This window comes from Haliotis rubra, unplaced genomic scaffold (genome assembly GCF_003918875.1).
Source record: "Haliotis rubra isolate DU_JTF1 unplaced genomic scaffold, ASM391887v1 Scf1281, whole genome shotgun sequence".
NCBI lineage: Eukaryota > Metazoa > Mollusca > Gastropoda > Lepetellida > Haliotidae > Haliotis > Haliotis rubra.
Genome location: NW_025765205.1, coordinates 138,067 through 163,819, shown reverse-complemented (window position 1 = coordinate 163,819; position 25,753 = coordinate 138,067). Strand labels below are relative to the sequence as shown.

General features: G+C 38.4%; 1 protein-coding gene across 1 annotated transcript; it reads right to left on the bottom strand.

Moving 5' to 3' along the window:
* Positions 1 to 495: 495 nt before the first annotated feature.
* Positions 496 to 25,210, bottom strand: LOC124266845. Its single transcript, XM_046701653.1, has 25 exons — positions 25,123 to 25,210; positions 24,462 to 24,582; positions 24,109 to 24,223; positions 23,339 to 23,593; positions 22,015 to 22,123; positions 20,516 to 20,640; positions 20,081 to 20,182; positions 19,456 to 19,579; positions 18,680 to 18,849; positions 17,856 to 18,013; positions 17,349 to 17,563; positions 16,717 to 16,958; positions 16,143 to 16,235; positions 15,686 to 15,946; positions 15,269 to 15,276; positions 14,895 to 15,228; positions 14,429 to 14,510; positions 14,178 to 14,249; positions 13,951 to 14,011; positions 12,900 to 13,085; positions 3,641 to 3,754; positions 2,929 to 3,044; positions 2,113 to 2,290; positions 1,502 to 1,599; positions 496 to 976 (listed from the first exon to the last, which is right to left on the bottom strand). The coding sequence occupies exons 2-25, from the start codon at positions 24,574 to 24,576 to the stop codon at positions 803 to 805; spliced, it is 3,507 nt and encodes a 1,168-aa protein (XP_046557609.1). The 5' UTR covers positions 24,577 to 24,582; positions 25,123 to 25,210; the 3' UTR covers positions 496 to 802.
* Positions 25,211 to 25,753: the final 543 nt, after the last annotated feature.

Below are 25,753 nucleotides of genomic sequence, written 5' to 3'. Positions count from 1 at the left end.
AATGACACACTGAATGGTATTTCATTCAGGCAATTAATCATAAACAGGAAGAATGTGTAGTTTGCATGAATGAGGATGCAATTGGTTTGTCTTCTATGTTGATATATTGTACTGGATATTGACATGTTAATTTGGTGGGAAACATTGCTTTATGTTGTGCTTATGTATTAAATTATTGCATAAGATGTGTCCTTAAGTGGTATGAATTTTTTGTATTATATATACCGGTATGATGATGAAAATATATTCTTTCATTACTTCTTTGAACTGAGATTTCACCTGATTTAAGTCTGTTATTCACTGTGGTCCTAAGAGGGACAATTTAGGATAAATAAATAAATAACAAATGAACTTAATAAATATTTAATTTGGTAGTCAAATGAAGGCAAACAGTCAGATAACAATGAAATTCAGTAATACCATGATAATACAATTAAATATTATTAAATTCATTTGTAATTAATGTAAAAGATTTCATTTTATTATTCAGCATTTCATAAAACATTGGAGAGAAAAAATATCATTAATAATTATTTGTAAATATGTACTTCCATTTGATAATAAACTATGCTTTGTATTCTCCAGAATCTTTTGACAGTATTTCAATATAACAAGTATCAGGGAGAGAAGAACCTGTCAAGTTTATATGATGAAATGCCTTCAAATTGTTTCAAAGAATATACAGTATATGAGAGATAACAATAACAAACTAACATTGTCTTAAAATATTTCCCAAGAAAGAAAATCATGCTGTTTTAAGATGATGATTTGCAATTCATGGACAATAAAACTGACATGGAGGTTAAGCCTGGAGCTTGGAGTGTACAGTTGCAGCCTTCACTCTTTCTTCATGAAGTGTTGTTGTCTCCCCAGTAGCAAGGTCTGTAGCTGTGTGACAAAGTTTATGCTCTCCAGGATTGATGAGACTGGATTCCACAGTGACTGTGGTGGTAAAGCCTTTAGAAGCTGGTTTATCCTGCAGGAATATGAGACAATATGATGAGCAACAACATAATTGAAATTTCAGTTTCACAAACAATACATAGAACATGATGTTACAGAAGCTTGGAAGTATTTGAGTACAAAATACAAATTTTTAGCTATATTAGCATTTAATTTTTCATATACCCCCCTTCAGTAAATGTTACTAAAATCACTTGCCATGAGGTGTGTATGTGCGTTTGTAAACTATCAGCACACTTAGTGTTCTCCCAGCTATATGATGGCGGCTTGTAATTCTTGACCGGAGTCCAGTAATTGAAATTAAGAGCACCAAACCATGCTGTCGAAGGCATATCGACCATCAACCAAGTCACTAAACCTGGCCATGTGATCCATTAACAGACCTTTCACAGCCAGCACATGCTTCTAGTGACCAATTCTAATATGGAATTCTCACTGGACCCCATTCTGTAGCTTGCAATGACCAGTTATGGGTTTCTGGGGACACATGGGGGCGATATAAACAGGCATTGAGTAAGGAAGAAATGAATGAAATTACTGTTTGTTTTGTTGACATCAGCCTTGTTCCAACTTTTGGCTTGGGAATGCCACTCTCACGTTTGTGTTTTCTCTCAGATTTCTTTTTAGCATACATGTCTAAAATATGAAAATTAACATTATAACCAGCATTTCATTAATGCTTATAAATGTTCATATAATAGTCAAATATAGGCAACAGTGAATAAACTGTTCCTCAAGATAAAAATAGCATTGCACTTAATACTTTTACATGATTTTATGTCACTTGACTTTTACTCTTCTGTGTTCTACTAGTCAAAGCATAAAAACCATCACTAGTGCTCTATTCCCCATGAAAACTGACGTCCACAAGAGTAACAACTTGTTGATATTGCTGATCATCAACACATAGAACCCTGACATCATCATAAGGAATAACTGTGCAGACCTGTATCATTTCAGGGTGTCATTGTGCTACACTAAGGTATTCCCATACCGTAACATAGACTTACAACAATCTTAGTGCTAAGGTTGTTTTGAACAACGGCTCACTGGTTTTCCATCAACATCAGGCTAACACACTGATATTACTGAAACACTATTAAAGTTCCTTAACCAAACTAACTCAAACACATTAGCTGAAACACTGACCTCTACCAGAGTTACTGTCAGATTTTGATTTAGCTTGGTACTTCCAGTCCTTGTTGTCTGTGTCTCTACCATCAGAAACCCCCTGGAGTCTGATGTGACTTCTTTCATCAGGGTCGTTGTTGATGTCATCATCAATGTAATACTCCTTTAAGTCAAATTCTTGTTTCCTCTTCTGTTGCTATTGATTAAGACAGAACATGCTTACCAAGAAAAGGGAAATAAGATATTACTTTTATTTTAACTTCTCACAGATATGCAATCTATCTTCAACATTAGGTTACCCACACATTTTTGTGATCTAAGGCACTGCACACTCTCTTTGTACAGTGCATCTGTAGAATCTACTGGTTGTGGGTTCAACATTTTTAATATGATCAAAAGGTTTCCAACATTATACAACAGCAATGTGTTCAAACAGTACATGGGGCGGTGGGGTAGCCTAGTGGTTAAAGCGTCCGGTCGTCACGCCGAAGACCCGGGTTCGATTCCCCACATGGGCACAATGTGTTAAGCCCATTTCTGGTGTCCCCCGCCGTGATATTGCTGGAATATTGCTAAAAGCGGCGTAAAACTAAACTCAGTCAGTCAGTCAGTCAAACAGTACATAAAATAACCATGATTTGGTTTAGTGATTTTTTCCTTCCTACATCAAGCTACTTACATGAGTATTTAAAAAAACTCAACAGGCTTATTAGAGCTCTGTAACGAAAGTGGCACACAAATGAACATTTACAAGAGAAGAGTAAAAGATTTCTTACAATACTTTTATGACTATGGTCATTTGTAATTTACCATTTTAGAAGCGAAACAACTCACCTCATATAAATCTCTATAACCATACACTAGTTTCTTGTCTGGTTTGATAGGCTCACATTTTGCCATTTCATCCATAATCTCATCAAGCAGTCCTACTTCACGTTGTCTTTCATATTCTAAAGCAATCAGAAATATTAAGTCTAATAAAATAACTAAACTGATATTATTCGATAACATGCATTCTTCAAAGTGATGCATAGGACATTATAGGGGAACAAAAGGATATTTTGTGCATAATCTACTGTCAAAGGATTCATTGTTCTACTTCCAGAGAATTCTTGGGTGAAGTCAAAAGTGCCAAGATAAGTGTAAAATTTGTGATAAGATGTTTTTAGTAAAGGATGACTTATAATTAATCTTGTATTTTCCATTATGAGAAAGTTTGTGTTTACTGATGTTTTTGCTTTTGGAACATTTTTTCTTTGAAGAAAGCTGTCTGAGTTTCTGTGTATATATTATGCATCCCTTCTACACAACTGTATTCTCTGTAAGTATAGCCATCTATGATGCAGAAGAAAATATAATACTCGACATGAAATGTGTACAGTATACAGCGGTACAACAATGAGTATGTTGATTACTGATATATGCTAAACTCTGATGTTAGAAGATCTTTGGGATTTTTTCAGCTAATTAGAAAAATGGGTTCAGATTACCTGTCAAAACTGTAGTTTGTCAATTCTCAACACAATTTTGCATCAGTTTTAACTACCTGAGGCTATTTCTCTTGCCACTTCAGCTTTTGCCTTCTGAAGCTGGTCTGCGATCCATGAAGAAACGAGATCAGAATCAACACTGCTACATTGATCTGGGTTACAACCTGCAACTTTTACATTTCTAACCCAGTCAAAAGTAACATTTCAGATTAAACGGTGAGGGGCTAAATAGTAAAAAGGATACATAATATATCAGCTGACACTGAACCCTGATATATATTGTAAAAGACATGAAATAACAAACAACAATGTGTGCTACAGTGGAATTGATACAAGCAAAACACTTTATTCTAAGTCATATGATATTCATACAAAATCAGATTAAAATTGAGCACAATGTTATCATTAGGGGATAACTGTACTTGGTTTGACAAATTGGGGACGTATACCGGTGGTTATATAGCCGATATAATGTTAAATTTGCGGCTATATAACCACCGGTATACGTCCCCAATTCGTCAAACACAGTACAGTTATCCCCAAATTATAACCTAAACATTCCCTCTGGATTATGGTAGCCTTATTCCTGTTGATACCCAGAATACATACAGAAAATCAAAAGAAATTTTAACACTAAGTCATAGCTATTCCTAGTGGTATACCTAATCTACCCCTGAGTTATCTCCCTTGATCCTGACGTCACTGTATTGTTCTCCTAGAACCCTTCATATAATTTTTCTGTATGGTCCACACGCATGACGTGCAGAGAATCGAGTGAACTTTCATTTCAAATCAAGACTTCAATTCTTCATATATAGGTCAGTTACAAATCGCATTCCATTTAATATTCAATCGCATTACTGTTTTGCATTTATATTAGATATATTTCCAAAATATTTAGGTTTTCTCGCCCTTTTTGATTGATGGCGCAGAGCAAATGGTTGCAATGTCAGAAATTCATGGCGGATGTTGATCCCCACTCTCTGTGTGCTTCCCGTTATAAAGGCTTACCTTGCTCAGTCTCGGATCGATGCTAATTGTGTCAGGAAATATCTGAAGAAGATTGGTTGTTGATGGACAAATCTCGTTCCTTAGTTAGGAAGCGTAACTTAGTTAGGAAGTCGAAGAAAGTTCAGGGATCTCCGCCTTTATATATTAAATCTGAACCGAAGTCTCGTTCTAGATCTAAATCAAAATCCTCTCCCCAGTTGGATATATCTGCGTTCTCAGAACTTTTGGCGGGAATTAAATCCGATATCCAGGCGACCATGGATAATTCTGTACGGGATAGGGAGATGAGGAATGACGAAAAATTTAATCGCCTGTCAAAACATTTGGAGGATCCTGTTTTATCCGGCAAGACGGCAGATAGCCGCAGTGGCTTGGTGGTCGATGGCAAGAGCCAGGGGCCAAAGCAACTTCCTACTGAAACCAGGGGTGCAATGACCGGGAAAGCCGGTTACCATGCCCTGGAGTACGTAGGAGGCCGGTTCCCTCAGGGGGAGAAGTCTAGGGCTTCAAGCGACGGGGATGGAGTTGGCCCAGCCGGCTCCAGATCCGGGGTGACCGTGGCTAAACACTCCACGTCCTTTGTCCCCGGGAGCCAGTCATCCGTGGCTGCTCCGTCACATACAGCCTGCTACTTTCTCCCAAGGGGAGACCGGGCTGCAAGTGTTTCACGGGTCTGACTCGGTCCAGACAGCACGTGATTCCCGCCCGGCTTTAGCTAGGCCACTGGGTCGGCTGCTATGGATAACGGTGAATCAACCCAGCAGTCTGATTTGCATGGGCCTAGCGGTTCAGAGGACACAGCTACGGACCCGCAAGGTTATTTTGACACAGACAATCTGCCCTTAATCCCGTTAGTGTCTGATGTGACGGACCAGGAGGATTCATCGGTTTATCCTTTTTCACAACCAGAGTTTTCCATGAAAGAAGGCTTGTTGACGGTACAACCTATGGACATGTCAGCACAGGATTTTAAGCCGGGCTGGTCATTTAAAGAAAAGCTGGAACTTTTGCACGGACTTTATCCTAATACTCTACCACCGCCTTCGGACGAGCAGGAGATAGATATTCCCGTGGAACTCGGATTATCAGGTTGCCTTCCCCCGGAACGGATGCCCAGGCTGTTATTACCACATTCATCATCACTTAGAAAGTGTTGGAGAATTACAACTTAGGCCTCTCCAAGGCTACGAACTTGAGTTCTTTGCCTAGGGTTTCTCATAAACCCATTTATTCCATTCATGATCGTGTTATCCCAGCCAATCAACCAAGTTTAGACAAGGACTTTAAACAGTTACAGGATGCTAGAGGCTCTCGTGACTATGCACCATTCTGTACTTTCAAGGATTGTAAGGAATTGGATACGGCAGCCCATTCGGCGATTGATACCCTATCTTATTCAAACTGGTTTTCTGCGTGAGTTCGTGCCTTGCTCCCACTGGTGTTTCAAGATTATACGGGAGTTAAGAAAGACACTTTGATTTCCATGACTGCTCAAGAGGTGGCGTTAGCGCATTCGTTTCTGGATGTAGTGTATCAGTCCTTAGCCGATGCGATGGCGACTCAAGTGAATATATTGGTCCGACTTACAGCTATTGAGCGGATACAGCAGCTAGATTCAGTGAGGAATTTACCAGATGTTTCAAGGGATTTTCTATTGCACCAGCCCTTGGAATCGGATAACACCTTTAATGGACAATGTCAACAGGCTATTGAGGCTAGAGATGCCTTGATGTCGAGGAACTTGAATCAACGTTTGGCGTCGGCACTTTTATTCCAAAATAGAGCAAGGGCTGACACTAGATCTAGAAGGGGTTCCAGTGTTACGTCTCGTTCTGCTCCATCTTCAACAAGTCATAGTCAGAATTTTCAGAGATCTGCCTTTGATCGTGCTTCGGATTCAAGAGCTCGTTCAACAAATGTGGCTTTTACTAGAGGCTCATCCTCATCTAGGGGTAGAGGTAGGGGAGGTAGATCTTTTCGTGTGGATCAAGAAATATTGACTCATGTCTCACTGTTCAGCGTTCTCTTCCTTACGAATCGGAAACGTTCCTCGAAATGATATTGGATTTGGACTTTGTATGTCCAGTGACACAATCTCCAGTAGGGGGCAGATTGGCCCAATACTTAGACAATTGGAAAATAATAACATCAGACGAGTGGGTCCTGTCTGTCGTGAGCAGGGGTTTATTCTTCCTTGGCACAAGCAGCCTCCAGTGACTTGTTTTCCAGAGGGTCGTCGGTTTTGTCTTCAAGGCCAGCGTTTAGCGGGAGCAAACTTAGCAGTAAATCAGCTACTGGAGAAACGGGCAATCATAGAATTTCCTCCAGGGGATCAGATATGCGGGTTTTATTCACCCGTATTCCTAGTCCCCAAGAAAGATTCGGACGAAATGCGCATGAGAATAGACTTGAAAGTGTTGAACAAGCTATTTTTGAGGAAACCGCCAAAGTTCAGGATGGAATCAATTGCAAACCTACGCACCTTGATTCGTCAGGATTCCCAGTTTATAAGCATAGATCTAAAGGATGCATATCTTCATATCCCTATTCATCCAAGATCTCGCAAATACCTCAGATTTGCGGCCGCAGGTTTCAGTTCAGGGTGCTGCCGTTCGGAATATCTCTAGCACAGTGGTTGTTCACAAAAATAATCTCCCCGATTCTGGCTTTTCTTCATCAACGAAGGATTGTGATACACGGTTATCTTGACGATTTCTTGGCAAGGAATGTGGTGACAGCGGTTCTCATGAAGCAAACCAACTTTATAATCCACGTGTTTACACATCTGGGTCTAATAGTTCATCCTACCAAGTCAGAACTGGTCCCTTCCACGAGAATCAAGTTTCTGGGAGCAATCTTGGACTCAAAAGCAGGCTGTATTTATACTCCTCAGGATCGTTGGTTGGAAATATCAACCTAGATAACCAACATGGTACAGAGGCCAACTGCATCAGTTCGTTCATGGATGTCCCTTCTAGGATCTCTCACTTCAATCCAGGATTATACTGTAAGAGGAAGACTAATGTTGAGAATCCCACAGATCTGGCTCAACCAGTTTCGGATGGAGGACTTGGAATTTCTCAAAGCTTTTCCAGACAGAGTCCGAAGGGAGATATTATGGTGGACGGTGGACGTTGAATGTGTTGCCAGGAGTTTCATTACGTCCTCGTTTACCGGATCTGACGCTTTATGTGGATGCCTCGAACACGGGTTGTGATGCACACATGGACATCTGGTAAATTCAAGGTGTGTGGAATCTGTCAGAGGTGAATCTGCATATAAACTGTCTGGAGATATTAGCACTGTTAAAAGCGATCCGTTGCTGGGGGAATCGCTTGTACGGGAAGAGTCTCATGTTAGTGTCGGACAATTCTACGGTAGTGGCTTACATCAACAAACAGGGAGGTACCAAATCTCAACAGCTCCTCGGGATCACTCAGGATCTGTATCAAGCAGTGGACGCTATAAATTGTTTAATCAGAGCGCGCCACATTCCAGGTCGGAAGAATATCTTAGCGAACTCATTATCTCAACAGGACAGAGTGATCTCAACCGAACTGACTCTCAAGGAAGAGGCATTCTATTTGATAGGACAGACGTGGGAAATTCCAAACATAGATCTGTTTGTGACTTCCAGGAATTTTGGGATACCAACGTTTGTGAGCCCAGTACCGGATCCATTGGCATGGGCAGTCGACGCCCTATCCATATCGTGGGAGGGGATGATAGCCTATGCGTTTCCTCCGTTCAAACTAATCCCAGAGGTTCTGTTAAAAATTCAACAACACGACTGTCTAGTTTATCTAGTGGCACCAGCGTGGCCTGCCAGACCTTGGTTTCCCACTCTACTACAGCTATTGGTGGACAAACCTCTACGTCTTCCGTTGTGGCACAATCTAATCAGTCAACCCAAGTCCAACAGATTTCACAAGAATGTCAGGCAACTTGCGCTACACGTATGGAAGCTATCTCAAGTTCACTCAGGAAACAGGGATTTATGGTTGAAGCTACCAGAGCTATTTCAGAATCCGTAAGACCTTCCACAGCTGCCTTGTAGGACGCTAAGTGGCGACGATTCATCCAGTGGAGACGAGAGTGTGGAATCCTGGATGTGCCTGTCACCATTCCAATGATAGCTGATTTTATCTTGTTCCTAAGGGACAGAAACATTTGAAGCATAATACAATTGAGGGATATCGATCAGCTATTGCTTCAGTCATGGACATTCAAGGTTTATCTGTGGGCTCGGATACATCGATTCACAAAATGATCAGATCCTTTCAGATTAAGGATATATCGTCTCCAACGATATTTCCTAAGTGGGATTTAACGTTAGTACTTCAATCTCTTAAAAAATCTCCTTATGAGCCTATGCAGGACGCTTCTCTAAAGTATCTGGCATTTAAGACGGCATTTCTCTTGGCATTTGCAACAGCTTCCAGAGTTTTCGAATTACATGCTATAGACTTTAAATCCATCACTTTTTCGGAAGGATATAAACAGATAACTTTTAGAACTGTGCCGGAATTCATTGCCAAGAATCAAACTTCCGCTTGTGGTCCGTTGGGACATAGGATATATCGTATACCTCAGCTTCCTACCTCTACCTCTAGATCGAATAGGACTAGATTTTTTTTGTCCCATACGTGCCTTGCACTGGTACATTCAGCGTACTTTGACGTTTAGACGTAATCGTCGCAGACTGTTTATTTAATGAAAGACAAATGTAGACTCTGAGATATCCAAGAATACCATATCTTCATGGCTCAGAAAGACTATATCTTTTGCTTATGGGGATCAGAATCAAGACTTAATTGATCTTAAATTCTCCCCCCATGAAATTAGAGCCCTAGCTCCATCCTTAGCGGTTGTGTCTAGTTGTCAATGGAAATCTCCTAATACCTTTACTCATTTTTACCTCAGGGATGTTGCTCCCTCTATTGAAGGTTTACATTCATTAGGACCTTTAGTAGCGGCTCAGCACCTCGCCTCCGCCTGACTGCCCCTTTTTGGTGTGTGTGTGTGTGTGTTGACCTGGCATCTACATCTTCAGGAAGGATGACGCAGTGAGAGATGGTGCCTGGGACTGTCTGAGGGACCACTCAGAAGGATGATGGATGGATACTGGTCAAGGGACAGCATGTAGCAAGACAAGTTGACATGGTAAAAGAATTTACATTTAGATGTATCACCTAACCGAGCACAATATGGACAGAGTTTCTAACTTCTGAGCTATGGTTGATGGCTTCACGTTAGAATATGATTTACAAGCTCAAGGTGGTTACCTTAAGGTTTGAGTTGAAAACATTTATAGTCTAATGATAGTTAACCGGAAGTGACATCATAGAACCGGAAGTGACGTCATAGAACCGGAAGTGACGTCATAGGACTGGAAGTGACGTCATAGGACCGGAAGTGACGTCATCTAGGTTAGTTAGTATTACATCATAGAGATTGTCTCTAGTGTCCGGAAGTGAGGTCATTAGAGCGGAAGTAATGTCATCAAACAGGAAGTGACATCATAATTACCGGAAATGACGTCATAAGTTAAGGAATATTAGGTTAAATGACACAATTCGGGACTCGAATAGAATCATGATATATTCATAGGAATCTAGCGTAAACCGGATTGATGGTGTCAGGAATTATAGAATTCCTACTATTATGGATTAGGATTATCATGATATCTATCATATCAACCATAACTATAGGAAGTTAGAAGACTCTCCATCTCTGGGAATGTATTCCCCCACTGCTACTGACCAATCTGGAGATAAATTATTTATCTCTGACTAAGTCATAGTTATTCTTAGGAGGTTGAGTAATCAACTCTCAGTTAGTGGTATAGAGGGTAGTATCTTCCAAGGGTAACCCTCCTTCCTTACTTGGGATTCAGGCTACCATAATCCAGAGGGAATGTTTACGTTATAATTAGGAACAATTACATGTATTGTTAGTAATTGTTAGTAAACTTACCTCTGGATTATGGGGAGTAGTTCCCACCCTGTGTCCTCCCCACGAATTTATCCTTAGAAGATGTCATAGATGTGTTGTTTTTAGAAAAATTATGAAGGGTTCTAGGAGAAGAATAAAGTGACGCCAGGATCAAGGGAGATAACTCAGGGGTAGATTAGGTATACCACTAGGAATAGTTATGACTTAGTGTTAAAATTTCTTTTGATTTTCTGTATGTATTCTGTGTATCCACAGGAATAAGGCTACCATAATCCAGAGGTAGGTTTACTAACAATTACTAACAATACATGTAATTGTTCCTTTCTAATGCAACTTGTTTTACACTGGTTTTTGGTAAAGAAATTCATTATTTAAACCAGGTCAAAGGTTAATCATATCACTCCTTGAACTTACACCATCGCCAGGAAAAGTAATTCCCTTTTCAAACTTCAACACGTTTACTATGTGCACACTGACTAAATCAGACAATGATGAATAAATCATAGCGTTATAGCTAAATTGGACAGATTTATCATGCAACCTCCCTGCAACCTTCCTCAACTACGGGCCATTATCAGCTTTGTTGTCAAATGACGTCACAGCAGGTAACGTCACACTCCAAAATGACCTCATAATTTTTGTTTCATGATCTAACAGTGTTGGGTGAACAGCCCGTTGCGAGTAAGTTGTTTGAACTTACAATTAAATTTATGATACTGTTTTGTCTTTCTTAACACAATTTCCAATCATTTTGGCGGGATAGGGGAGTTAATTAACCTAGGGCTTCTGCAAATGACAATGCCCTGAAAAGCAGCGTTACCCCAATAGTGTAGGGATACATTCAAAGGTTTTGGTGAATCGATTTTCAAATTGCGACCGTATATGCTGATTATAAGGTTGTAAATTTATATCATTGACCAATCAGAACTCGTGTTACATAATAAGTTGAATTAGAATTTCATATATAACAGTCTCCATTCCTCAAATGTATCATGGGTTTCTGGGTCAGTTGAAAGCAACTGATTGACAAAGGACAAGGCCATCTGCACTCTGTATCACACATGCTCACACATGGAATCATGACTTCTGATCATTACAGCTACAAAGTTATGAATCAGAACGTGGGGAATAGTGGCCACCTTGGCCTGTAGTGCCAGTACCTGACAGAGTCTGTCCAACTTAATGCCATAAATGTTCAGTGGGATTGAAATCAGGTGATCAAGGGGCCAGATCCTGACCCAAATATTGTAGTTGTGGAGATATCCGAGATATGCCATCTTGAGTTGTCTTTATTGTGCTGGAATACCATGTTGGTGTTCTGCATATTTTGGCTGCAAAGTGTCATCTTGGTACCAGTGTGCAATGAAGTTAACCAGGTTGGGCCTGCCATTGTGCAAGACCTACATCCAACAAATCTGTCAACTTCATGAATTTAGTTTGCCACAAGCCTTCCAAGTGAACTCCATAGCATATTCAATCTCTTATGATGAAGCAAAACACAAGATTTGTTGCTGAGGCACAAATCTGTATCACAGGTGCATGTGGCCATACTCTCTGGACATGACACCTGCCATATTTTAGTCTGTGATGTCAGTTGTGTTAAAACGTCACCTTGAGCAGGCTGAAAGACCTTGAACAGGCCATCTGGCTCAAAGACAAGCCTTATGTAAGCTGTTCATCACCATCTGGGCTGATATGACAGCCTAGATCTGATCCCTGGACATAGCATTTCCCAGCTACTGTAGTCAGCCATGGTCTACTGGATATTTGGGAAAGTCACATGCTGTCCCAATGGTAACAATTCCAAAGTAATATGGTGCTTGGGGAAATGCCTTGGACACATCTGACCAGGATTCACATGTTCCCAAGCTACCTATAGCATTGTTTCTTTCTGCTTTAAGTAATGGTGCATATGTTTACTGTTTAGCACTGACTCTGATAAATGTGTTCAGGTTTCACACAAGCATGAACAAGATGTTTATGAGTTGATATGTTTTTTTGAGAGGGGGCACATTTGAAATCTGCTTGGCCTTTGCTGCTATTAGGTGACTGTTACATTTGCAACATATTTGGACACCAAATTACAGTATATTCATCATTCTTTTATCACATATGTCATAATGTTTCAATGTATAACTGTATAAAACTACAAATAAACAAAGAATATGATATTTTACAACTTCTAAGCATGCTTGACCTATCAGAATAGTTATACCAATACTACTGCATATCCTATAATGATGTTTCTTTATACAGTGTATAGATTATTAGACATATTACAAAACAAAAAAAGAATGTAAAGCTTTACATAATAAACCTATGAATGGTAAAGAGAAAATGTTGACTCACCAACACTGGAAGCTGACTGAGAAGTGTAGCTGCACTGACTGTCTGTATCCATGTATCCAGTGTGCTTTTCACCATTAGTCTTGTTTGTGTAGCTATTTCCATATTGTGTGTAGTCTTTATAATCTGGCCGTGTGCTGTACACAGCTGCAGGGTGGGACATCTCCACAAACTGCTCGTACTCCAAACCTTTTTAGGAGATGTACAGTAACGTAAATAATGAGCTGAAATCATTTATGTAGCATATTCTAAAAAGCATCTTGAAGGACAAAATCCCGTTTTTTTCTGGTGTCCCCTGCTGTGATGTTGCCGCTCACTCATTCACTCACTCCTGTTTAAGTTAGTAGCATGTTTTACAGTTTTAGTATTCAGAGATAAATCTATGGGTTCCATGTTGACATCGCTGTATCCAAACTTTTCTCTTTGCTGAATTGGTCTTTGACTTTTGGAATCTAAAGAAATGACACTTCTGTTTAATGAATAAGTACACTCCCTGCAAAACAATATCTGTTTTGTGTGTCTTTTATTTAGTGAGAATAATGGGAAAATTAGTTCATTTTCATGTGGATTAATGCACAAACGAAAGAAAATGGCTTATTTCTCCCCACTTATATGTCACAATTGTTCCTCAGCCAAAGATTTTGATATGCATACATGTTTTTTTTGTAAGATAGTTGTTTGTTGATAACACTGAAATCAGACACAAATATTTTGGTGCATAAATGTGTTCTTTGTGTGACTACTGAAAATGTTTTCATTCAATATATCGCCTTGAATCAGATATAAAGTCAAAGCATTCCTCCTCTTGAGAGAAAGAAAATAATGTCAGTGTTTACATATCTATGAGCTGCCTGTCTTTTATCCTTATATAATTTTTAGGTGTACTATTGTCACATGCACTACTGCCATTCTTCTCTCTAATCTGTCTTCCACACAGATAATGATCAATGTTTAAATTTTAATTTTGACATTTGAATTATAACTAGAAATATTGACAATGAGCTGTAAGAGTAATATTCATTCCTCTGTATATAAAGTTACTGTTTGTTCATACCTTTGACGACAGGTGATTTTCTTGAATTCACTCTTGAGTAGAGTCTGTCAGGAGTTTTTGCCTACAAATGAGAGACAAACAAGATAGTCAGTCATCTTCTAAAATCTTATTCTGTTCTCAGAAATTGAAAAAAGTCTAACTTTGTCTAAAAGTGATGACACAATACAATAATACCAATGATGACTCACAATGCAATTGATACAATCGTGTTAAAAGATTGTATGTACCTTTCTTTTACTGTTCCTGCCAGCACTGTCATAGTCTACTTTACCCTGAAGGACGTTTTGCTGAAATTCATGCTGAAATGCACAAAAAGTATTCTATTACAAACACATTGTACTACTATTCTGGCATCTCATAAAAATATTGAGGTGTCTCTGACCATGAAATGATAAGATGGAACACTTAAAATCATAAATTGAACTGTGAACTGATAAAGAGATGAGAGAAAATTTAATGTGTATGTTTGTTAGTTTACATTATCATTCTGTTCCTGAAACAGGTGAACCAGATTTTTGACACTGCCCTTTCCTCCAAACCACATGGGATCAGCCTCTTGTCTGTGAAAAATAAGCTTGAGATTAGATAAAGTTAAACATTAAAATTGCATAGTCTAGGGTGAGATTGGTGTAATGACGCTTTGAACAGATTTCAGTGTACAATGCAATCACAACTTAGTGTTCGTGCCTAAAGACACAGGTCTTACATGTTTACCACTTTGATGAGACTCAAGCTGTTTTTCTTTTCTCATGAGAATAAACTTCTATATAAAATGTTAACAAATTTAATATATATTTAGCATCCATATTCGAAATAGTCTGTTGTTACACTTAATATTTGTCACATTATCTTTAATCAGTTGATCGAATGACGTTTACTCCATATTACTTCAACTTAATTTATATATCTTCAAACAATTTTACCAAATCTGCCATTATACATACTCTGATGACAACATATGAAGTTCTCTTGGTTCATCATCATCATAGTACTGTGTTGACTTCTTCTTCCTGGGGAATGTGCCATATGGATTTGCAGGTGCACCAATGGCTAATTTGGCCAATTCTTGAAGGTCTGTTCCAGAGTTGTACAGTGCAAAGAGGCTTCCAGCTGTTGTGAGTTGGCCAGATGATTTTGGACATCCAGCTTCTGTACAGTGGCTGGCAGGTTTTACCACTGACTGACCACCACCTGATTTCTCACTCAGTCTCAGATAGCTGAATTGGGACGGTGACAATGGAGGAGACCTGACTGGGCTGCCCCCCACAGTCCCTGAAACTGCAGTCATTACAAGATGTTAAAACTAGAATAAGGAAACCATTATCACTACAAAACAAAGTAAACATAATATTTCTGTGCCCATAACGGCACTCCAAACACAAAAGCCATATAAAATTTCTATCATGTCAAACAAATGTAGGCTTGTAGTTGGAAATGATTCCCCAGCCAATTTATACTACAGACAATGCTTGTAATTAAGGTTGGTAAATAACACTTACTTTAATACTATTTGAATCTAAGGACCGCTTAACCTTTTTGAAGTTTTTCATGTTAGACTTAATTTACGCCTATTTCAAACACTATACACAATGTTTATCACATTTGTCTATGAAGTACTATAAAAGCTATATTATATATCCCATGGAAGTAATGACTTGAGGTGGTTCAACTCAAATTGTGAGTAACAATTACCTTAAACATAAAGAAGTACAAAAACAAAGTAAAAGTATCAAACCTAGAGTCATATTGTTCCTTCTTCAAGGCCTCTTTCTCTTCTCTCTCCCCATAGTATTCCGCTGCTGCTTTCTTCTGCAGGTATTGTTTCAGTGTAGTTGTGTCATCATCATCACCACTGCAAGTTTCTGATGACCCATCCAAAAGATATTCTTTGGGAGAAGTAGTTTCCTTTTCAAACTGCCTTTTGTCTTTCTGTAACTTGGCTGTGTAACTATAGAAATCTCTATCCTTGTTTCGCTCATAGTTACACATCCAGTCACTGCAACGAATAACAACCAACAATAATATCAAGGAGAAAAATAATTATAAAAAAAATGTTCTAAATACCAATCAAATATTACCTGGTATCTTAAATTCTGTCTGAAAAACTCATTCCATGTAACAGAAAAGGAATAGTCTCAATAAAGCATCGTCAGTAACAATATAGCTGCACTGTTCATTCTTTAGTCCCTTACCTTTGTCCAGCAGCAAAAGGTATCTTTCCATAGCTTGTCTTGTCATGTTTTCCTTCATCACACTGTGAATTATCGTTTTCAACAATCTTCACTCTGTGAGGAGACAAAAAGAAGAAAAAGAGAGTGACAACATGTGATAAATAGATAAATGTGATATCTTCGAATTGATACCGTATCAATTTATATATTCAAACATGTTTTCTAAAACACAATGTCTCTGAGTAACTGATGACATGTACAACATATCCTTTTTCATACCCTATAATTCTTACATTCTACAAAAATAGGATCAATGAAGTAAGTTGGCAGCTTTTGCTTATCATATTTACTTTCTAAAAAATGAGAAATATGGTACATGATTTTCAGGGCCATTTACCCCTCACCCCCAAACAGAAAAAATTTACATTTTTATCTGACACAGAACTTTTGAAATGGTCCCTCAGGTTCAGCTTTCAAGACAAGGCACTGTGCTTTCTTACAGAAATATAACTTGGTCAGTGGTGTGAGTGAACTACAGCATACTGTGTAATACACTTTATATAATTATAGTGTCCCCTGGTTATTGTGAACTTACCGGTTTCCTTTACCAGCTTTTGGAGAATGAAGATTATGGTAGTTTTCATTGTGGTAGTCTTGTTTGCTGATGTGAGGTTTTCGTCTCTTTCCATTTGGACTGTACTCTTCCTTGTACACAGGATCAGCAGATGGTGAATGGTTCCTAGATGAGTTCTTCCCATGTCTCCTAGAAGGTGAGGATGTGGCAGAAGTTGGCTTTGATCTTCTTCCTGTTGAGCCTTTACTTGGAGATGTGGGAACCTTTTGACATGCACATAACATGTTTATCAAAGATCTTCTTTGAGGATGCATGATGAAATGTCAATGTATGTTTAATTTTTCTGTAGTTTCTGTATCCAAGAAGTCAAAGCCTGGAAGTAGTGTTTTGGGACCGGAAGTGCATGTTTTGATTTGGAGGAACTTCGAGGAAAGCAGTGGAAGCTGCTACTGTACTTGCAAGTACTTCAGTCATCTAACAGTCAATTTTACATTGTTTTATGGTCATTATCTCGTAATTTCAATACTTTTCAGATTTGCTGCAAGGAGAATATTTCTGTAATTATGGGATCATGCATTTTGTACAAAACCATCTGGCAAATCGTAACCGGTGGGAGTTGTAATTACTGATGTTACTGAGATGAAAAATCTTACTGTGTTCGTAATAGGCTCGTCAGGAGGTGAAAGAAGCCACTGGTGCATCTTGTCAAAGTCTGCATTTCTGTTGTAGGGTTCTAACTCTAATCCTACTGATACAATGCTTTTGAAGAGATTTGGCATTTTAGTTGATTCAACACGGAGTTGCTGTTTCTCCACCAATAGCTTGTGTTTGATCAACTCTGCATCGCACATATCCCATGGAATCTCACCTGGACCAATGTGAACAATGACATTAATCCAACTGTTGTAAAACATATCACAACTTCAACTTCCAGGAACTTGTGTTTTTTCAGAAGATTCTAAAGTTGGCTTTACACATTAATTTTTGAAAATTGTTTATGATACCCAGTAATCTTTTTTTTATTTACCAGCACATGTATTATCTTGATATCTTCTATATGTTAAAGATTCATTGCTTTAGCCATTTCAGAGAAAGGAATCGAGGGACATAAGGACACTTGGATATTTGGGCACATTGAGATGAAACAGAATATGATTTACATTCAAACATCTCCCAGATAATGCAAGAGTAGCTGTAGACATCACAGAGGAAAGTGGCTGGGTGCTCTTGCATCAGCTCAGGGGCCATCCAGTTGTACAAAGCATTTTGGTATCTGATCTGTGATACTGCACTCTGTTTCCCCATGTCAGCTTTACCACTGCCAGACATATAATTTTCAATATACAATGAAGTATATACATAAATGTAAGTTTTACTGCTAGTTACATTTAATCATTGCTAATCATAATGCATGAACACTCCAAGACAAAAGCACAAAATGACAAGTATATTCACCAAAATATAGCACGACTTACAAACAGGGATAAGTTGGACCAGCCTGTTGGAGAAAGTGTTAACGAGAAGTAGGCAGTGCACGGCAATGAGCAAACCCATTTGGTTTGTGAAAGGTAGAGCAGATGTAGGCTAGTGCATGTGCATTGCATGACGATGAAATTGATTCCGTGCCTTACGCCTTGCTTCACCCATCGCACTACACTTGATCGAGGACAACCTGGGGCCCCTTCACTAACAATGGCAAGCGCCAATGGGCGGCACTCATACATGCTAATACGGGTCAATTGTCAGGTCGGTGCTCAACGTATCCTTGTTTGCCAGTAGTAATGACATACCATTATACATTTGTTTAACAGTGGGATATGAATTGTTGTTTGCATGTGTTTATTTGTAATAAGTTGTGAGGTCAAAGAATAAATACCATTACCCTTTAACATATACTGGAGAATGAAAACTCACAGATCCATATAAGGATAGTGTTTGCACATCATATTGATAAGTATGACCAGTTTGCAAAAATGTAGTTCACCTGTCGATCATGTGCTCAAAATTTCCAAGCTTTGCATTGAAAGGTGTAACAAGGCTGATGGCATGTGAAGACAGATTACAATGAATGTAATTCTGGTTGTGGAGGAACATTAGTGCACTACAGATCTGTAGAAGGATATCTCGAATGTTCTGCGTAGGCAATCTCTCAATCTGAAACAAATGCATGACATGTTGAGCTTAGAGTAAGTGCTTTATATACTATTCACACTTTGCAAATGATCAAATCATGAATTCAACAGAAAACTATGATGTGGGGTCAAATCTGGTGTAAATATCTAAGCTTATTGTAAGCATGGATCCTAGGTTTCAGTAAGTCATTTCATCTTGTGGACCCCAAACCTGCTATTGACAGATGTTGTGTACTTGTCAATGACTCGTTCCATGATTTGCAAAATAGTTGAATGGTGTCATGAAAACCATTTTTATGGTTACACATGTTTCAAGTGCATATAGGTCAGATTAAAGTGACTATTTGCCTAAAGAGGGGTTGCCATATTATTATTTATCCAGTTGTAAAAGATACAATTTCAAATTATAAATTTACGTTTAAGTAAAGTTGTGAATTGTTGTGATCCTTAGCAAAGTGTGAGTAGTATATTTAGAAACCATAAAATGATTTATATACTTTGTAAGCAAGAAAAGCTTCAGTACAATATGGCATGTGTCTCAGTCTTCTTCTAAGAGTTGATTGTTAATTGAAAACACTAAATGGCACCAGTTCATGCATAAAATTCTCATTTATATATTATCACTTACCCTTTGATGCAAATAATAGTAGAGTGATCCAAGGTATATCCTCTCGAAAACTAGGACAATTGAATCAAGACTTGTTGTCTGGCAAATTCCCATTAACAGCAAAACATTAGGGTGGCGAATTTTCCTGCAATAGTTAAGGTGCACATGAAAAAATGAAATCAATACATGTAGTAACATATATAATATATAACATATCATGATTACTTACAACACTATGGAACAACCATACTTTTGCTTTTCTGACTGCCGTGTATCAAAGTTAGGGCTGAAACCTTACTTGGCTGTTCCTCCTATACCTATATGTTAATATTGGTTCAACAGAAATCTAAAGGAATGGGTTTAAGCATTTATGATCACCATATTATTTTAAGTGATTTGTTATAGCGTCTAATTCAGGACAGCCATCATCCAAATATTTCTAAAGACCAAAAACTATATAGCCAAGCCATGTGAGACTTAATTGTAATTATTCAATCTGCAATCTTAATCCTTATCACTACCGCAGTGTACATTGTCTTGTCAGCCACCCTGACACTGTTAAAGAAAATATAAATGTTGTAATAAAAAAATTGACCGAAAGATATTTTATAATGAAATATAGCAATTTTCTTCGCACTTCACCTACCCTAACTGTTCCATTTCATTGATGAGAACATCAACGTAACCACCAGGATGAGCTTGCTTATGGAGCCGTTTCACTGTCACTGGTGTATGGTTCCAGGTCATACTGTGAGTTGAAGTCAGAAACAGTCACTGTCTCTCATTTTGTATTAATACAATGTTTACATATCTATTCTGTTAACCAGAATGATCCTAAAATTATTTTAGATGTATGTGTTTAACTAGTTCATTTTCCAAAATTTGATTAGGATGTTCAAGAATGTACTATCAAAAGTTGAACAAATCATGAAAATGTCCTTACATTTGTCAAGCAAACACACTGCACCATAAAGTACTGTCACAACACAACTTCAAAGACAGCCCACAAAGAAAAATAAAACAAAAACAATGTTAATCAGTCTTATATATTCTTGCAGTATAAACTAACAATACACATTACCTTTCCATGACAAGAAATGATCCATTTTCATATGTTACCCCATGTGTGTCATGATACAGAGCATTCTCACTGACAACTGGTATTGCAGAGACAACAGCTCCTGGTGCTTCCCCTCCAAAATACACCTGATGAAGAAGTCAATGTCCGACTTTCAGTATGCACAGTATTTTTTGGAACTGGTTGAGATCCTTTCCATCAATAATAATTCATGACCAATAATCAGTCATTGCAAAATTACTGCTGTATAGTATACTTGGTGATATATCAGTGTGCATGATTGAGTTCCATCAATTCCAATTTATAGGAATTATCAGATGAACCAATATATACTAAGCAGCAAAAGAAACGTCAGTTTGGAATTTTCCTTCGCAGGAAAACGGATAACTGCAAACTCATTTAATGTTTTGATTGTATATTTTGGACAACATCTCCAACTTTACCTGAGCAAAGACATTCCTTCCTAAACTCAGAATGGAACCCAGGAAATGGTCTCAAAAACGCAACCTGATCTCGGAGATGGTACGGTGTTCTCCATGTTTTGTATGCAACTCATGCTTCACATGCTGTTCACAAGGACCAGCCCTATAAAAGGCACCCCCAAACCTGGTTGAAACATCCACATTACAACGTCAGCAGGATGCGGCGACTCAAGACAGCTCAAAAGAACCAGGCGCTAGGAAGACTTGAAGATGGCCACACTGCACAAACCGTTGCCAATCACTTCCAGGTCAACGTTCGGACCATCTACAGGCTGCAGCAAGGTTTCCGGGCCACCAACACCACAAATGATAGCCCCCGTACTGGCAGAGCAAGGGTCACCACAAGACGACAAGACTGCCATGTTGTGTGACAGCATGTACAGAATCCCTTCATGCAGGCATCCGAAACAGCACGCTAGACAGTGGGAACACACGGAAAGGTCGCATGTCACTGGAACAACATTTTCCAGCATGATAACGCCCAGGCCCATACTGCCAGAGCTACACGGGACTTCCCCTAACGGTGTCAACATTATGCAGTGGCCAGCCCTTAGTCCTGATTTATACCTATTTGAACACCTTTGGGATGAAATTCAGAGGAGACTGAATAATGTCATACCAAGGCCGAACACAGACGATTTATTGCGCCAGGCCTTTCTCAGAGTGTGGTTCCAGGTGCCAGTGGCCTTCATCAATCGATTGGTGCACTCCATGCATAGACGCTGTGCTGCAGTTATTGTCACTCGTGGTGGTCACACTAGCTACTGAAGTCAAGAGTCTGAATGGACTGCAAATGTTCATGTAATGTCTTGGAGTTATGCTGAGTTATCCTCATTGATGTGTCAGGATATTGTACACAAAAAATGTTTTTGATCTTCTTATTATGTCCATTTCTGTATTGATTTGAATACAGTGCCTAATTTTGAATTCGTACTGACGTTTTTTTGCTGCTGACTATATGATCTGCCATAAATTAATAAGATCCCATTATGAACATATCAAACAATAATTATTTCTTACACTTCCAAACCCCATACTTTGCACCCTCTTCAGTGGGTCAATGTGAATACTTGGATCAAATCCTATTCTCTTCTTCAACATCTGAATGACTGATGGTATCATGCCAGAGCTGTTAAAATGGAAATAATTAAATGAGTGAAATACAACATATTTGATATGTCTATGCTGCAAATAAGGAACAATTACATATATTGTTAGTAATTATTAGTAAACTTACCTCTGGATTATGGTTGCCTTAATTCTGCGGTTTCCACAGACACACACAGAAAATGAAATGAAAATTTTAACCCCAAGTCATAGCTATCCCTAGTGGTATGTCTCCCTCCTAACCGATAGAGTTACCTCCCCTTGACATGTCACCACACCATTGTTGTTTGAAAAACCTCACAATTTTTCCAAAGAAAAAACTATCTTCTAGAGGATAAGGCAGGGAGGTTGGTCGGGCGGGTACGTTTACTAATAATTACTAACAATATACAGTGTACTCTGTCAATACCGGCATCAGTATGTATGTAATCGTTCCTAATTATAGTGTAAACATTCCCTCTGGATTATGGTTGCCTGAATCCCACGTACGGAAGGAGGGCTATCCCAAGAAGTATAATTCTCTAACATACCACTAATAAATATTCCTCAACCATCTTAGACCTCTTAGGATAACTATGACTTAGTAATGTATACAACACTGATAACATCATAGGATTGTGTTAATAATGTGAAAGAAGATAACTACTAAACCACTAGTTGAGTAGACTCTTTCTCCCTTACAAGATAATATGTTCTACTATATATATCTCCTAATCAAGTATTTCCGATCAATTCATTCCTTGCACAAGCTGATTAGATTGTTTCAGATTAAGGACATTACATCTCCAACAGTGTTTCCCAAGTGGGACCTATGTTTAGTAGTACAGATTTACAGAGATACCCTTTTGAACCTATGCAAGATACCTCTCTGAAATATTTAAGTTTCAAGACAGCTTTCTTCCTGGCCTTCACCACGGCCTCAAGAGTATCGGAGGTGCATGCAATGGACATTAAATCTATTGCCTTTGCTGAGGGTTATAAGTATCATTCAAAAATGGATTTATGTTGTTCACCTGAAATCAAGAATTCAGTGAAGGATATGTAACTCCAATAGCATGGGACAACTTGGTGTACCTCTTCGGTTGGAATGGCAGACAGTACATGCCAAAAATATAAATTATCGACATTTATTTAAATAACATCTACACTATCATTTCATCAGTCCACTTATCATTTTGCAGTAGTATGTTATTCCAGTGTCCAGACACACAAATTTATAAAACTTGGCATTTCCAACCTGCTGTCAATATGTCTGGAAGCTGTTGTATCGTTTCCTGAATGGGTCATCGCATACATGTGGGCCTTTTCCAGGAACTCTACCATTTTCCTACGCTTTTTAGGGTCCCTGTTGGCAACAGCCCAGTCTTTGGCAGATCTTCCATCATAGTCATGCAGTCTGAGATCCCCTCCGGCCTCAATCAGCTTCACCAAGAGACCTGTGTTGCCACTGTAGCAGGCCATATGCAGAGGGGTCATCCCACTGTTGCTTCTTCTGCAAGACAACACCTTGCGTGTGAAACTGTGACTATTTGTGAAAACTTTTAAATAAATCTTGTTGAACTGGACATGTGTCCAAAAGAATTAGGCACTCAAAATACAAGTAAGTGGACTACTAACAGCTACACACATGTCACTTCTGTAGACCAAGTCTAGGAAAAAGTTTTCAGTCTTGTATGAATTTTTATACCATTCATACATTAACATTAAGATCTACTGTAAAGGGTGTCAAGAGACAGGTTTGGGCTAACATGTTTTATATTTTGGATTACACTTTCTTAGTAATGAACAGATTTGTTCATTTGTTCAAAACAGATACTGTTTTGGGCCAATGAGTTGAATTCAGAATTAAAATACACATGCTCAGAGTGAGGCATCAAATTTCCAGCACACAAGTCAACATTCTGACCCACTCAAGTACCGAGCCTTCAAACCACTGGATGTACCCATTGTCCGGGAACTTAAAATTTTACTTCCCTGGAGTCTATCTAAACATCTCTGATTACTTACTCATTTGGATTTGCACCAAATTTAAGAAGCAGTTGTGCTGAAGAATACTTGTCTTCACAACAAGCACAAAACAGAGCTGACTGTCCTTCATCATTTGGATAGTCAACAAATATCCCTAAAACACAAAATATATAAGTGAAAATACACATCAGTGCCCTCAAATCATGTATTTTTCATGGCCATTTGTGACAAATATATCCCAAAGAGATATTAGAATTTTTTTTTACAAAGAACAATGACTTTTGCATCATTAATGCATTGAGTACTTTACCTTTAGTAACAGTAACGAATGAGACAATACTTTCTTTATAATGTCAGTTATATATAAGACAGTTTAAGTTTAAGCCATTTACCTTTCTTCAAAATATTTTTCAAAAGCTTTTTCTTGCCCGCCTTTGCTGTGTCATGCAGTGACAATCCAAGTGCATCAGTACTCACAATGTGACCGATGTGCACTTGTTTGTCCATGTTCACCTGCAAGATTTTCAATGTAGAACATTTATCTCCAAACGATGATGAAAAGAAAATTAAGACTGAAGAATTTAGGTATAAATCGGTTTGATAAAACTGAGAATGTACTTGATCAGGATTCAAAAGTAGAAAGCTGAAGTCGAGTTATGACACAAGGAGGCATTTGTAGGAAAGTTAATGTGATAAAATAATGTTAATTTGGTTTGAATGATCTTGCGTATAAAAATTCACTAGCAATATCGTAGCTGTATTTGTGGTCTGTATTTAATTTGATATGTTGTTTTGATATGTTTGGAAATGAAATGAAAATGCAGTATCATAATATAATTATTATAGATATGTGGGTATTTTTGTACAATCTGAGATAAATAAAAAACAAACATGTTTTATATGAAACAGATATTTGAAACTCCCTCCTAAACAACTTCGTCATAAAGTATTGGTATCCATTAAGTAGGCATATTCAAAAGATTATAACAGTTGGCAATAGTAATCGTGTAAACCAGAACATAATATGCAGGCCTCATATGGGTCACACATTACCTAAGATAACTGTTTCGATGTTATATTGCGTACGTTCTATATTTCATTCTCGGGGACATTTTGCAGACGACGCCTACACGTGACCCCAACAGCGCCATCTGAAAGTGGCGCATAACTCCTCGCGGTATAAAACTGCCCACCGCTAAAATCTTTTGTTAAAAACGTACCCGACCAGATTTCTTCTGCTCATTTTGTTTCAAACAAGTAAAAACCATCGATAGATGAGCGTCTGTCTACAGACTAGAGGCCTCAGATAAGAGCGGGATTATGGAATACGTAAATCCCATTTTCTCGTCTTTTCTTATTCAGTTTTCTTAATCTAATATAAATGAAACTTTTATGTTTGCTGTACTACCTTTCCGATCTCAACAATCATGTATAAGTTTCAGGTATTTCATACACTGACCCAAAATTGGTTCTTTTTCTTGATATCCCATGGATATTGCGTTTTAAGTGTGTAATTGGCAGGAACAAAATCATTAAAATTAAATATATGTCTGAGATTCGCAGATTTAGGAACAAAACAAAATTACTTTTTACTCATTCAAGTGTTGAAATCTATATATTGTGTCCCTGGTCGAATCTGACTCTGGACAGCTGACCCCCGCCAAGATTCTTAGTCTGTCTCACA